The following is a 13730-nucleotide window of genomic DNA, read 5'->3' as shown; positions in this document are numbered from 1 at the left end:
AGAGAAGACCTAACAATTTTGTAAAAGAATAGGCTGTGATTTATTGTTACAATTCGATGTAATGTCTATTAGTACATTCTAGAATTAGATACTTCCATTGGAAGAAATGACATCTCGTGTTTGACACTGACCAGAAGAAAAACCAGAAACATTATAAAGAAGTATACAATACTCTTGGCTATATGCAAACTTTTCAAACCCTGACTCAAACATACAAAGTGTTATTCTGTAAACAGTTTGTAATTCTTATAAAACAGAATCATAGTCCATGACGATTGATGTTGAATATGTTGGTGTGGTGGTTGTAATCAGATTGCTGTAAACCAGAAGATAGTTCATTTGTGCAATACCATTCAGTTCCTGATTATTTTTTATACAGCAAGCTACATGAATAAACCATTAGCATAATATAATAATTAGTCTGCTTAATGTCACAATACAAAGAGATGGTTACAAAATGGTAATGTCACTAGTAATGAGATCAGCTCAGGGACAGCGGCTGGAATTTAAATTCAGTTAACTGGAAAGAAAATTTGGAATTGATCACTAGTGTTTGTAATGCTGACCACAAAAAAATCAGGAGCGGCCCTAAAATCCCTTCTGGTTCACAATGTTATCCTTGTCTGATCTGGCCAAGAAGCAATGCGGTTGGTTCTTAACTACCCCTGAATGGACTAAAAAGGACACTGGGTTCAAGGAATTACCAATAATCATTACATTTACTGCATCTGCAACCAAAATGAACCAATCCCTTACCCATTTTGACTAGTGTACTAATCGGTTTGTCATTGTTTAGCTGATACACTCCAAACAAATGGCACAGTTCTTGTACTATTAATTTTACAAGAATTCTTGTACCATTATGTACCAATGACTAAGTCAAAGACCATGGTACTCCAAACTCCAGAATAAGTCACTTAGTCAAGCATTTCATTGGATGTTCACAGAGATCGAATGTCAGTCACTGACGCCTTTTGTCCAAAAACCAACACCTTCTAAAAGATGCTTGGCACGTTCGCAATTCAACCCATAAACAAAGAAACCTCCTTGGGGACATGACCAGCCTCCATGTTACCAGCTCAATATCAAAGGGAAGCTGTGGCATAGTAATCCCCCAGATAACGTTCTGGGGATATGGCTTCAAATCCTTCCACAGCACAAGGTGAAATTGAATTCAATAAAAAAATCTGGAATTAGTGACAGCCGTGTATCCACAGTAGACTGTTGTAAATACTCATCTGGTTCACTAATGTCCTTTAGGGAAAGCAATCTATCATCCTTGCATGGTCTGATCTGACTCTAGACCCACAGCAATGTGGTTGACTCTTAACTGCCTGCTGAAATGACCAGATAAGTCATTCAATATGGGCAGTAAATGCTGGCCCAGTGAGCAGTGCCCATATCCCAGGATTTTTTAAAATCAGAGCTGATGATTATAGAGCTTTTCAATAGAGGGAGTCCCTATTGTCTTTGATTTTGAACTTAAATGGTGCAAGCCACAAATTCTATCCCCTGAACTACTAAGTGGGTATCAGTTGTAGAGGCTGCTTTACCTTCCTTTCACTCGACTCACAATCAGAATGCACCTGAAAACTTGGTGAATTTTAAGCTGATTGTATTTCAAATGGTTACTTTAGTTATTTCCATTACCAAAATGTAAGTTTGATCCAAACTCTTACATTTGTAAACAATGTGGATGAATCATAAGACCCATTAAAGTTCTTGCATTGTAAAGTGGGCTGGTTTCCATTCACAGAAGGAACCACGTGTGACCTCAAACCAAGATAGCTAAGGGTGTCACATCACTTAAAATTGAGTTCATAGTAGTTCAAGATATACATTTTAATTTTTACAGAAGCAGAATTTAACATTATGGATATTAAGCTGTAATTAGTGCCACAATGCATTTTTTGAAAATTATTTAATGTCTTGACTGCATTGATGTTAAACAGATGGCCTTTTAATGTTGGATAAAATTCCACTTTGTAATTTTGTTTTTTTTTTCTTTTCAGACCTGATGACTACAGAATGAAATGAATACATTCCCAAACCAGGACAAAGATAATCCAGAGAGTTATTTATTTTACACAGTGCTGATTTGCATAATTAAAAGCTGCTTTATTCTTCTGGCCCATCATTGACATTGATCTTATTTGTTGAATTCTTGTAGGAAAATTATTTGTTTCAAAACTGCAATTGCTAAAGTTTTGTTTGATAACAGAATCAAGGGATATGGAGGGAAGGCATGTAAATACATTGCAGACTCAAGACAGGCTAATGGTGAATTCTTCTTGGAGTCATAGTATTACTTGAAGTTTTGTTCATTTCTTTGTATGTGTGTATCTTTGGCAAGATCAGCATTTGGCACCCATTTCTAATTTCCCTAGAGAAGGCTTACTAGACTATTTCAAAGAATAGCTATGGGATAACCACACTGCTGTGGATTTCAAGTCATATGTGGTGCTTAAATCGTACTTGAGTAAGGATGGCAGGTTTCATTCCCTAAAGGACAGCACTGAAACATGCCATTCAGCCCAACTTCTTTTGTGTGGTCTATAACCATCAGCCAGCATTTCCCAACTCTCTTCATGACAATCTATTAGCACGCTTTCATTCTTTTATCTCGTATCTCATTTCCCCTATTTATGTTGTTGATCTCAAATACTCATTATACTAGCAACTCCAATATTCTCACCACTCTCTGGGTAAAGAAGTTTCTCTTGAACATACACTTATGTTTATTCATGATAATCTTATATTTAGATGAGATAAATGGAGAGAATATTCTAGACTAAGCTGTGGTCTAATTGAATGTTTTACCATGTTTCCTATAGATGTTAAAGCTCCCTTGCAAAAACATGTTTACCACGCTTACTACACCACAGCAGACATCACAATACCTCAGTGAGCTTGCCAAATTGTGATGTATTTTGTATTTGGAACCCATGCCCACAAGAAGCTTAGTTATGATCAATCATTTGTCTTGTAGGACTGGTGAACTAAGAGACAGAAAAAGAACTTCCATGGCATCTATCTGGACTGCCTTTGAATCCAATCACCATTAATCCATGAGACCTCCTTTATATATTCGTTTATACAGTGTAACTGTATCCACTTAAAGAAAACATTTTTTAAAAAACTGAATCTGATGGTTGCTTGATGACAGAAATGCTTGAAAAAGTCATGCTGTCACATGAAAAGGCAAGTCAAAGCCCTCCAAAAGATTCCTGTAATCTTGGTTCAACAATTGGTGATTCATTTTGTGGTTTGAATTACTGCATGCCAACCACAGATGCAGATGACTGCTGTCTGGGAGAGAGCTGTGGTGTGAAATTTCACCAGTGGTATGCAATGTAAATTTTAGGTTCATGCCAAATCCTGAGGTTTGCAACTTCAACAGTTTCTGGCATCAACACTCAGATCTATCGTAACTAATACCAATTGTTGATGAACTGAGAGGACGGGCTTCAGAACGTTTTGATTAATTCTGACAAGAGTCTGGCATTCTCACTCAGCTCACAAGACTGCACGGCTGTGACCAAAGATAACACATGGGGATACACCTTAATCTGACAATCAGATCTACAGTTTTTTTTAATAGTCAGCACAGGCTTTTTACAGTTCTTCACAGTTACTTTGTGTTTCAGCAGTGATACAGTGGGTACCTCTCCAGCCTCCCAAGCTGAAAGTTGCCACCCATCCCAGTTTCACTTCAGAAACACAAGACTCCAGGCCAACACGTCTGCTGCAATACTGAGGGGGTGTAGCTGTTTTAGGATCAGATATTAAATCAAGACTGAAAAAAGCAGTAGTGTTGGTGAAACTGAGACCAGAGGGCATAATGTCAGAACAAGGGATTGCATGTTTAAGACCAAGATGAGGAGGAATTCTTCTCCTTGGAGGGTCGCGAATCTGTAGAATGTTAAGGCTGGATCATTAAAAATCTATCTTGAATATATTTAATCAGTAATGAAATCAGAGGAGAGTGAAGTTGAAGATTATCAGATCTCATTGAAGGTGGGGCAGACTTGATGGGCTGAATGGACTATATCTGCTCCTTTGTCATGTGGTCTTACTGTCTACTGAGTCAAATGATGTGGATTTATTCCATAGACACTGGCTAAAAGTATGAAACATATGTTTTAAATCATTTTCCTTTTCAAAACTATAAACCCTATCCAGAATTTTCCAATCGTTTGAAAAATTTGCTATGTTAGCAATCATTATTCGGCTGTGGCCGGGTATTAACTGTCTGCTATTCGGTAGATTTCTCTTCCATATTTAGATTGCTGGTCGTGCAAGCTTATTATATTGCAATGAGAAGAACTAGGCATCAAGGACCAGAGTGATCAGGGGGAGCAAATGTAGATCTTCTCAAACTTTCATAATTCTTCAATTTGAATGGAATACTCAGTGTGAATTAGAGTTAATGGATTCATGGTCAAATCAAGTCCCGGAAGAGAAATAGAGAAGGGAAATAAAGATTGGAGTAATTGTGAGAAAAAGGGAGACAAACAAATAGGTTTTTTTTTCTAATTTACCTTTGTAGAAAATCTCAAACAAAACCTGAAGAAAATATTCCACACTTGTAATAATTAATTTTCAACATTACAGAGGTTGACAGATAATGATAAATACAACTTCTTTAAAAGTGGACTGAAATGGACAACATTTCACTTTCTGAGGCAAGTTTAGGTCATGTCCATCATGTCAAATAATATAATTTTACACCATTCAATACATGTCAGTTGTGAGACAGATATAACGATGCTGTTTTTGTGACACTAACAGCAGGGTAGCATAATAGACTGCAATGTGTCCCTAGTCAAGAGATGCATTTATGTATAAACAACAGCAAGTTACATTAGCTTAACCAAAATGTGCATTATCAAGACAACCAGAAAGAAAGAAATTATCACATTTTGTTTTAATTTTCCTATATTGTAACTTTGTAAAGAAAGAAGACTTGCATTCTTTTGAGTTTTTTCTCTCTCTTTAGAGCCCAGTAGGGCCCTTTCTTTGCTATTTTTGACCCCAAATCACTCACTGTTTATAGTGAGACAGTTAAAAGGACACCATTGTGAATAAACTTTATAATATATTTTTTCCAATGACTTGCAGTTAATTGGGGCATTTCACTGACAGCAACCATCCCAAAGTGCTTTACAGCCATTAAATACTTTCGAGGTGTAATCCCTGTCGTAGTTGGGAAACATAGTAGCCAATTTACACACAGCAAACTCCCACAAGCAGCAATGTATTGGTAACCAGACATTTTTCATTTTGTGAATCGACTTTATTTGATAGTAACAATACTTCGATAATTTCTCAAGCTGTTTTATATTTTGAGCTTGATAGTTTCAAGAGAGTGGAACGGCGAACTGATGATTTCAAATTTCTTTTTAAGCCTAATTGCCCTTCAGGTCAATTTCACTGTGTAGAAGGGCTTTCTCCTCTGCATTGGGCAACCACATAAAAAATGATGTGTTTACAGTCTTGGCAGTCCAGAACATGCAGGAAAGCAAAACTGCACTGAACTCTATTTGCTTCTCCACAGTGCGTACATGAGTCATGATGTCATCAGTTGCGAGGGTAGTGAAGTCTGTATCCCAGGACATATTGCTTGAAGCTGCTGTGTATTGTGCTGATGAATCTCAAGAGTGTAACTGAGAAGAAAATCTAAAAATACATCAACCCAATATCTCAATTGATTTAATTTATTTCTACCTTTGGAAATTACCAATTTTCCTCAAAGATTTAATTTTCTCAAACTTTACAAAACAACCTACATAAACAGCACCTTTTAATGCAATGAATTGTCTGAAGGTGCTCATAGGTGCATTATGAAACAAATGCTGATTCACGAAGGAGAAATTAGGTCAGATGACCAAAAGTATAGTTAAAGAACTAGATTTTAAGGAGTGTCATAAAATAGGAGAGCCAAGAGGGACAGGTGCAGGGAGCTTCAGGCCTCGGCAACTGAAGGCTCGGACAGTGTGGCAGAGTAATTAAAATTGGGTTTGCCAGACCTGGAGGAGCTCAGATTTTCTAGAGGGGTGTGAGGCCGGAGGAGATTACATAAATATGGAGGAGTATGTCTGGAGGGATTTGAAACTTAAGGATGAGAATTTTAAAATCAAAAGATTGCTCGGACTAAAGGCCATAGGGTCAGCAAGTACAAGGATGACAGTTGAACAATACACTGTGATTTAAGACACAGGAAGGAAAAGCATAGCAAGTCAGGCAGCATCTGAGAAGTAGGAGAATCGATGTTGTGGGCATAAGCCCTTCATGGAGAATGAGGCTTTTCTATGAGGAAGGAGATGTGGCTGTGGTAGTGAGTCTGCTTCAGGACGTGGCTGAAATGCTTCAGGATGTGGCTGAAAACCTTTAGTGCAGAGAAGATGACCTGAGGGGTGAATTGAGAGAGAGATTCACACAGATCCTTGTACAGAGGGGAGGAGAACTTCTTCAAGGTAGGCATCCTTGGAAGAGGCTTTGCAGTAAGGTTAAAATTAACTAGGAGAAAGTGAGGTCTGCAGATGCTGGAGATCAGAGTCAAGAGTGTGGTGTTAGAAAAGCACAGCATGTCAGACAGCATCTGAGGAGGAGAATCAACGTTTCAGGCCTCATTCCTGATAAAGGGCTTATACTCGAAACGTTGATTTTCCTGCTCCACGGATGCTGCCTGACCTGCTGTGCTTTTTCAGCACCACACTCTCGACTCTGACCTCCAGCATCTGCAGTCCTCACTTTCTCCTTAAGACACAGGCAGCAGAGGTTTGGATAACTACAATTTAACAGAATGGAGTATGCCAGCATAGTCAAATATGAAAGTATTGAAGGCGTGAATGAAGGTTTCAGCAGAAGTGCTGAAACTGGTGAACTTGGACAAGATAGAAATAGGCGGTCTTAATGATGGCATGAATCAAGCTCATTTCAGGAAGAATGTGACACCAAGGTTGCAAACAGAATGGTCTCTTGTTAGGGAAATGAACAGAGTCAGTAGATTGAGTGCGCAGAAAATCAACCTCTTTTAAAAACCAGTTATCATTGTTATTAACAATTTACAAATTGTACTTCCGATTCTGCCCTTAAGCAGGGAATAGTCTTATGCTTTCCATTGAAGAAAATAGCTGAATGAAAAAGTCTGAATCAATGTAAATGAACTACAAAAGAACCTATTTTAAAACATGAAAATGTTTCTTCACCAAATTCCAAGCTATATGTACCTGTAGTTGTGAATCTGGAAGATGCATTCGAATGGTTCCAGCCATCAGCTCAATTCCTTATACCAATGTTTCGATTTGGCACCAACTACTACTGGCACTTGTAAAGTTTAATTTGCAAATTTCAACACTGCAGTGTATTTTGTGCTCAAGAACTTTGATCATTAAACTAAATGTTTGAATTTTGCAATCCACATTACTCAGTAATGAATGGTATGAAAGACATTAATATTATCATGTCTAGTCTGAAAACCTACTCATTATGTCAGCTTTAGGAATTTAAAAATTTTTTAATGCAGTTAGTCAACTCTTGACTTTTAATTTGGCACAGAAGTTGGCCTGAAAAGGTCCAATGTATTCAATGCTAGCTTTGTTCACGGTCGGACAATGGTTGCATTTGCTCAGTTTCCTTACATGAGCAAAATAATAAATTGAACTTATTGTCATAATAAAATAATCAGTCTATGAGACATTTCCAGTTCACAGTCTGCCAAGGTTCCAAACTAAGATTAATATGAAGTCATTTGTTCAGAATTAGAGACCAGCATTGCACTGCTTTTATCATTTCATGTTACCAAGATATTTTTGTCACTCCCGAGATTTCAGCAGAGTAAGTGTCAAAATGACACATCTGAACATAAAATTTTAGGCTATTAGGGGATTGATTTGCAGGTGACAGAGAAAAGGTTGAAAGTGAACTTGCCTCACCAATAAACTACAATGACAATGGATCGTTTGAATTTTCTTCACCATTTTCAAGTGATTGTGATAGCAGCTGTCATCCACAGCTTTTCTGTTTTATTTAAATGTTGGACAGTGGAACCCTGTCCCTGATTGACAGCTCCTAATGTTCCAGCTGTAAGATTCCTGAAGATACTTTGCAGAAGATAGATTTATCTGATGCCTGTTCGATGGTTGTGGGGAGTGAACATGACCAGATGTGCACATCATTTGAAAATGACATTTAGAAAGTTGTTGCTGGCCAAGGCATGTCCATTTTGGAGCTGAAACATACAAAGTTATTTGGTTTGAAATGTGATTCTGGTGGTTTTTAGTTTGATAAATAGATCCAACCAGACATGTCTATACTGTAACCTATCTACCCATACTGCACATAGGGATACAATCTGTAATCAGCAAAGTAAACCCAGAAAAACAAAACTTGTGACCTACATTTAAATGAAACATGCAAGGATTCCCATGGTATTTAAGAATTAGTAATGCAATACGTTAGGATTCATTGGTATCCTAATCCAAAAGTTATTCTTCAACTAGTATTTGGAAGCAACATCTTTTGGATATGCCATTAAATCAATACCCTCAAGTAGACTTTATTGATGAATATTAGCAATAGGGCATTCAGTAAATTCATGGCTTATCTGAATGAGGCTTTTTTTTGCCTGCCTGATGACCCAGACTCCGATATTCTGGTATAGAAAATTCCAAAGTTTAACAACTATTAGAGAAAAAAAGTACTCCACGTCTTTCTTAATTGAGTGAGATGCCCAAATTTTAAACAGTACTCTTAATTCTAAGAGTCAACATTCTCTCAACATCTACTGTGTCAAATCCACTCAGAATCATAGGTTTCAATAAATCCCCTTTTCATCTTTTACACTCCAATGAGAATAGGTCTAATCTGCTCAATCTGTTGACATCAGACAAACCTTCATCTTAGGAATCAGTCAAATGAACATTCTCTGAACTGTTCCAATATAATTGTATCCTTTAAGGTGACCAAAACTGTACACAGTGGAATATGCCAGATACAATCTCATTACAGTCCTGACTATCTATGGCAGATTGTTCTTACTTTAATTTCTCAGTGCAATAAAGGTCACATTTGCCATCCTAATCACTTGCTGTACCTGCATGCCAGCTTATGATTTACTTACCAGGACACTCAGATCCCATCTTAGCACAGATTTATGCAGACTTCCTCCATTTAAATAATATTCTGCTTGTTTCTCTGTCAACATGGACAGTTTCCAATTTTCCCAACATCATACACTATGTAGTTTGTTTTTTGCCCACTCACTTAACCTGCCTTTGCAACCTCTATGTTTTATATCCATAACTATTCATCCTACAGTATTGCTTCAAACAAGAGCATTCTCTATAATGTCCTGTCCAGTATTTACCTCGAAATGACCATCCTAAAAAGAGATTATCTGTTCATTATCACAATTCTGTTTGTGGGGCCTTGCTGTTTTATAAGTCCCCTTTCCTTCTGATTAGAGCTGCACTTCTCAAAAATCATTCCCACATTTAAATATTAATCGATTGAGTAGTATTTTAAGGATGAATTCCAAACTTTTAATTGTAAGAAGCTCAGCTGTCTCTTCAAATCACAATAGAACTTTTTATTAATCTACAAGGGATATTCCTGTCATGTTTGACTTTATTTTTTGAAACAGGAATATCAAGCTAAATCTTGTTTGCATGTAGATTGTGAATTACAGATGTGATCAGGGATGGGATGGGGTCAAGAGGACAAATCTTTAGCACGTTAGACACAAGTTCTTGGGGCATATCCAGAAATACTAAGATGCCAATCAAAGCATGACCTTAACCTAGGACAGAAGCACTTCAAAATTACTACACAGGAATATGGTCACCTAGTCAGTGCTTTGCCTCACCTCATTAGCCTATCCTCATATTCTATTCTCCTGCATATACTTCTCTAGCTTCCAGTGAAAGCACCTCAACTATTTGCCTCAATCACTCCCCGTGACAATTTCTCCATCCTCTATGTAAAGATGCTTCTTCTGAGTTACCAGTTTGATTTCTTGGTAACCGACTTAACATTAAACTGCTGTCTACTCTAGTTTTTTTAACGTTTTAAACACCTCTATTAGGGCACCTCTCTGCATTATTTTTTCAAGATACCAACCTTATGTTTGGTGATACAAAATCTACCGTCACTGGCTTCCTGGTTCCTTGAAGACCGAAGGAACTGAAATGGTAAAGTTCAGTTCAACTATCTGAGGGAAGAAGCTTCAATTCTACATTTAGAAGAAACTGCGTAACTTTGCAAGGAGAAGGAAGACCCAGTGATTTAAATAGCTATTCCAGCCCTGTAGAAGTAATTTTACGGATCTACATTAGCCATCAGGTTTGGTCATACTTTTTAATCATGCATTTGTAATGGCATTTCATCACAGAATGTTGGGGTGTAAAGGTGCACTCCCTATACTCTGACTACATCCATTCAGTACCCTTCAACTCAAATCCCTCAGGGTGTTTAGTAAGGTAGATATTACGAAAGGAAGAGAGACTTTCATAGAAGACTAAATTGACCAATAATATAGAATGAGGTGATTATGACACAAAGAACTTACTTTGTTTGAAAATTCCAGATGTTGGAGTATCAAGAGTTCCAACTCACCAGAATTATCCCAGGGTTTGAGAACTATGGATTTTAACCCAAAAAAATCATACGCTGTCAAGAGAAACTAATTTACCTTTATAAACAACAATGTTCAAATAAAAGTTGCACAAATATTGGACAATAAGGACTTGGTTAAGGCAGGGACAATTGAAGATGGGAGATCTACATTCCAGATGGATGTCTAAAGAGTTGACAACTCAAAAGGTTAAAAAAAAAGCTTGGTGTATTCTGCTTCATAGTGTTAAATACTTCATTTTTATATTGTCAACTAACAGCGGAAAACTTGAACAGTGAAGACTTATATCAGTACTGTGTAAAAGTGAAAAGCAGAAACATGGGCAAATATTCTTTAAAATTGGTACTTCTTTGCTTTTATTGATTTATATATTTGAACAATGATCATCTTATCCAAATAAATTACTGGCTAGATTCCATTAAGGGCTAATCAATGGAATGGCTCATGAAAAAAAATTGCAAGTCTTCATTCAAATGGTTTCACTTGGTGACAAGTCAAGATTCCCATTCATAAATGTACATCTGCATTTCAAATTGGAAGCTTTTGCTCTGGTAACTTGTGCATGAATGGCCTATAGAAAAATTTATTGCAGTGGTTTTGAATCAGTTTAAGTGCATAATTATTTAATGACCTTGTGACACATTCTTGACTAATCTGGTTGCTTTTGTGGATTATAAATGACTGCACCATTCCAAATTGTATTAATTTAATACAAACAGACCTGTTACAGAATGGAAACACAATGTTTTACGCTCGGTATAACACAGAATTGATATAGTAGCACCATACTAATCTTCCATAAGACTAGTCATTTAAAACAATCCATCCAATTTTTATCAATTAAATATCTTGATACTGTGAATTTTTTTTAAAAAATCAATAAGTGGCACAAATACTTCAATCAAGCTACGGCATAAATTTCATATCCATTGCTTGTGCTTAACTTCTCTATCAGGGTAATTGTTCCAATACTAAAAACTCATCTCTTTAGAAGTCCCAGCTTTTAATGTACAGAACTGAATCCATCACGGAATCCATTGGCCATTTGATAAGGGTAAAACACATTAAGTATGCATAATTTTAATGCTATATTTACAAGTCTCTTTCACTGGTTCTCCTCCTTTGTGTTTGAAAAGGCACTGTTCTTTTTTGATATGTTCCTCGCAAACCGTCTGATTCCAGGTGATCGAACTTCAACAGCTTCCAATTCATCTGTATCCTCTTCGTCATAATGTTCATCCGGTTGAGCGGGATGTAGCTCAGGATAAGAGGGCTGGGAATATGGGTTTGGATAGGGGTAGGACCCATGATATATGTATGGATCTTGCTCATCATAAGGGCCATAGGTTTGGTGGGAGTTTGGAGGCAATTGTACTACAGGAATGTCTTGATCGGCTGGATCATTGTATCCACCTTAACCCACCACCACCATCAACAGTATCCATAGTTAGCACAGGAGGAGAGGCAGAAGATTAAATATGATTAGGATATTAGAACATTTGTAAATTCACAAAGCTGTTTGATACTTGATGTACATTTTAATGAGTAAATTTAAAACACACACCAGTCATAAATATCAGCACAGTCTGACAAGACGACCAGAAATGAGCACACACAGACAGTACAGAGAGAATCCAGCACCAGGATGACATGGACAAAATTATAGGACCTGGATAAATTTTTTCCTCTAATTTTTTGTTTATATATATGTAAAAGGCTCTTGGTTAGAAGTTTTGGTGCAAATTGCTGGTTTACATTACTCAGAATGACATAACTTGGTGCAGTCACTGGACTTTTGGTTAAATTATAGAATTTCCCAAAGAATTTGTTGGGGTGGAGGTGCAGTTTTTGTCTCAAAATATATCATCTTTGACCACCCCCAGCCAATTAGCAAATGTTACACAATGTTACTTTGTCCTGAGATGCACAGGATTTTCTCTCTTGGGGAGGCTAATTAGAATAATGGCAGAAAGTTATGTCTCTTAAATAAACAAAGCTGTATTTTAATATTTTTCACATCATTAGGATGGATGAACGAAATGGACAACATGACAGAAACTTGGTTTCATGAACAGGTAGGTCATTGTTAGGTCGATTAGTTCATAAAAGTGGTTAGAGGGATAATGGTTTGCCTTATTACAAAAATATTTGAATCTGGATAAACTGTGACCACTTAGTTGAAATGGAAGGGAGAAAGCTGGTCATGATTGTTTGATGGTGGTTAATGCTTCAATGTGTTTAGCCTGGATGAGGCAAGGTGGAACAAAACAGCTGGCCAGAACTCTGCACCTACCCTAGGCAATAGAGAGCGCTGGAGAAATGAGCTCAGACTTAGCTCATAGTTGATAATCATTGTAAAGTTCAGGACCTTCAAAGGATTGCCATACCATTGGGATGGAGGTGGAAGGGAAAACAAGGACAAATAAGAACACACACACTAATCAGTAAAAATCAGAATTACAAGCAAGCTGAAGTCAAAATTGTGATCTATGGAATTATTATTTTAAAAACCAGTCTGAGACATACTAATGGATGCTGTACTGTTTCTCATCCTCCCAGTCATTTCTATATTTTCCCTCACTTTTGTATATTGCAGCTAAAATGTTACATAGAATTAATTACATAAATCATACAATACACAAAACATCAGCATCACTGGTTGATACTGGTGTCGATGTTTCACATGAGCTTCTTTCCACCTGGCATCACCTCACTATTTAATACATCATATTCATTCTTCGTTATGTATTTCCTTGTTCTCCCTTTAATGCACCTATATTATTTGTTGCAATTACACCTAGCTTTTAATCATAATATTTCTGTAGTAGAGCCATAAAACTTCTTCATACATACTCAGATGTTTATTATAAACTTATTAATTTTGTTTTTGGACACAGCGCCAATTCAGGGTGAAGGCAGTAAAAGGTTCAAAACATTTCAAAGCTGTGGAGCTACACAAATAATTCTGCCAGTGTTATACTTACAAGTGTAGTGTAGTTTAATCATTTTAAATAGGCCCCATCAGTATCAGTGGCAGACACATATGTACAAACTGCTGCAAGTGTATTGCAATGCTTCAAACAAGTCCTCAGAT

General features: G+C 37.0%; 2 protein-coding genes across 8 annotated transcripts in view; one reads left to right on the top strand and one right to left on the bottom strand.

Moving 5' to 3' along the window:
• Positions 1–2143, top strand: part of mrpl13 (mitochondrial ribosomal protein L13) — a 93052-nt gene extending 90909 nt beyond the window's left edge. Inside the window, exon 7 of the mRNA XM_060823028.1 lies at positions 2013–2143. Coding sequence (XP_060679011.1) covers positions 2013–2037 — 25 coding nt within the window. The 3' untranslated portion in view covers positions 2038–2143. The remainder of the gene's footprint in view (positions 1–2012) is intronic.
• An 8867-nt stretch (positions 2144–11010) lies between these two features.
• The window catches only part of col14a1a (collagen, type XIV, alpha 1a), a 218433-nt gene continuing 215713 nt past the window's right edge, over positions 11011–13730 (bottom strand). For 5 of the 7 annotated variants that reach the window (XM_060823020.1, XM_060823021.1, XM_060823022.1 and 2 more), the window contains one exon: positions 11011–12049. In XM_060823020.1, coding sequence (XP_060679003.1) covers positions 11742–12049 — 308 coding nt within the window. In that variant the 3' untranslated portion in view covers positions 11011–11741. Of the gene's footprint in view, positions 13005–13730 lie in introns of all 7 variants that reach the window. The other 2 variants (XM_060823026.1, XM_060823025.1) reach the window with 2 other exon arrangements.

Source organism: Hemiscyllium ocellatum, chromosome 4 (assembly GCF_020745735.1).
Source record: "Hemiscyllium ocellatum isolate sHemOce1 chromosome 4, sHemOce1.pat.X.cur, whole genome shotgun sequence".
NCBI lineage: Eukaryota > Metazoa > Chordata > Chondrichthyes > Orectolobiformes > Hemiscylliidae > Hemiscyllium > Hemiscyllium ocellatum.
Note: the sequence above shows the minus strand (reverse complement) of the source record. Positions and strands in the feature narration are given on the sequence as shown.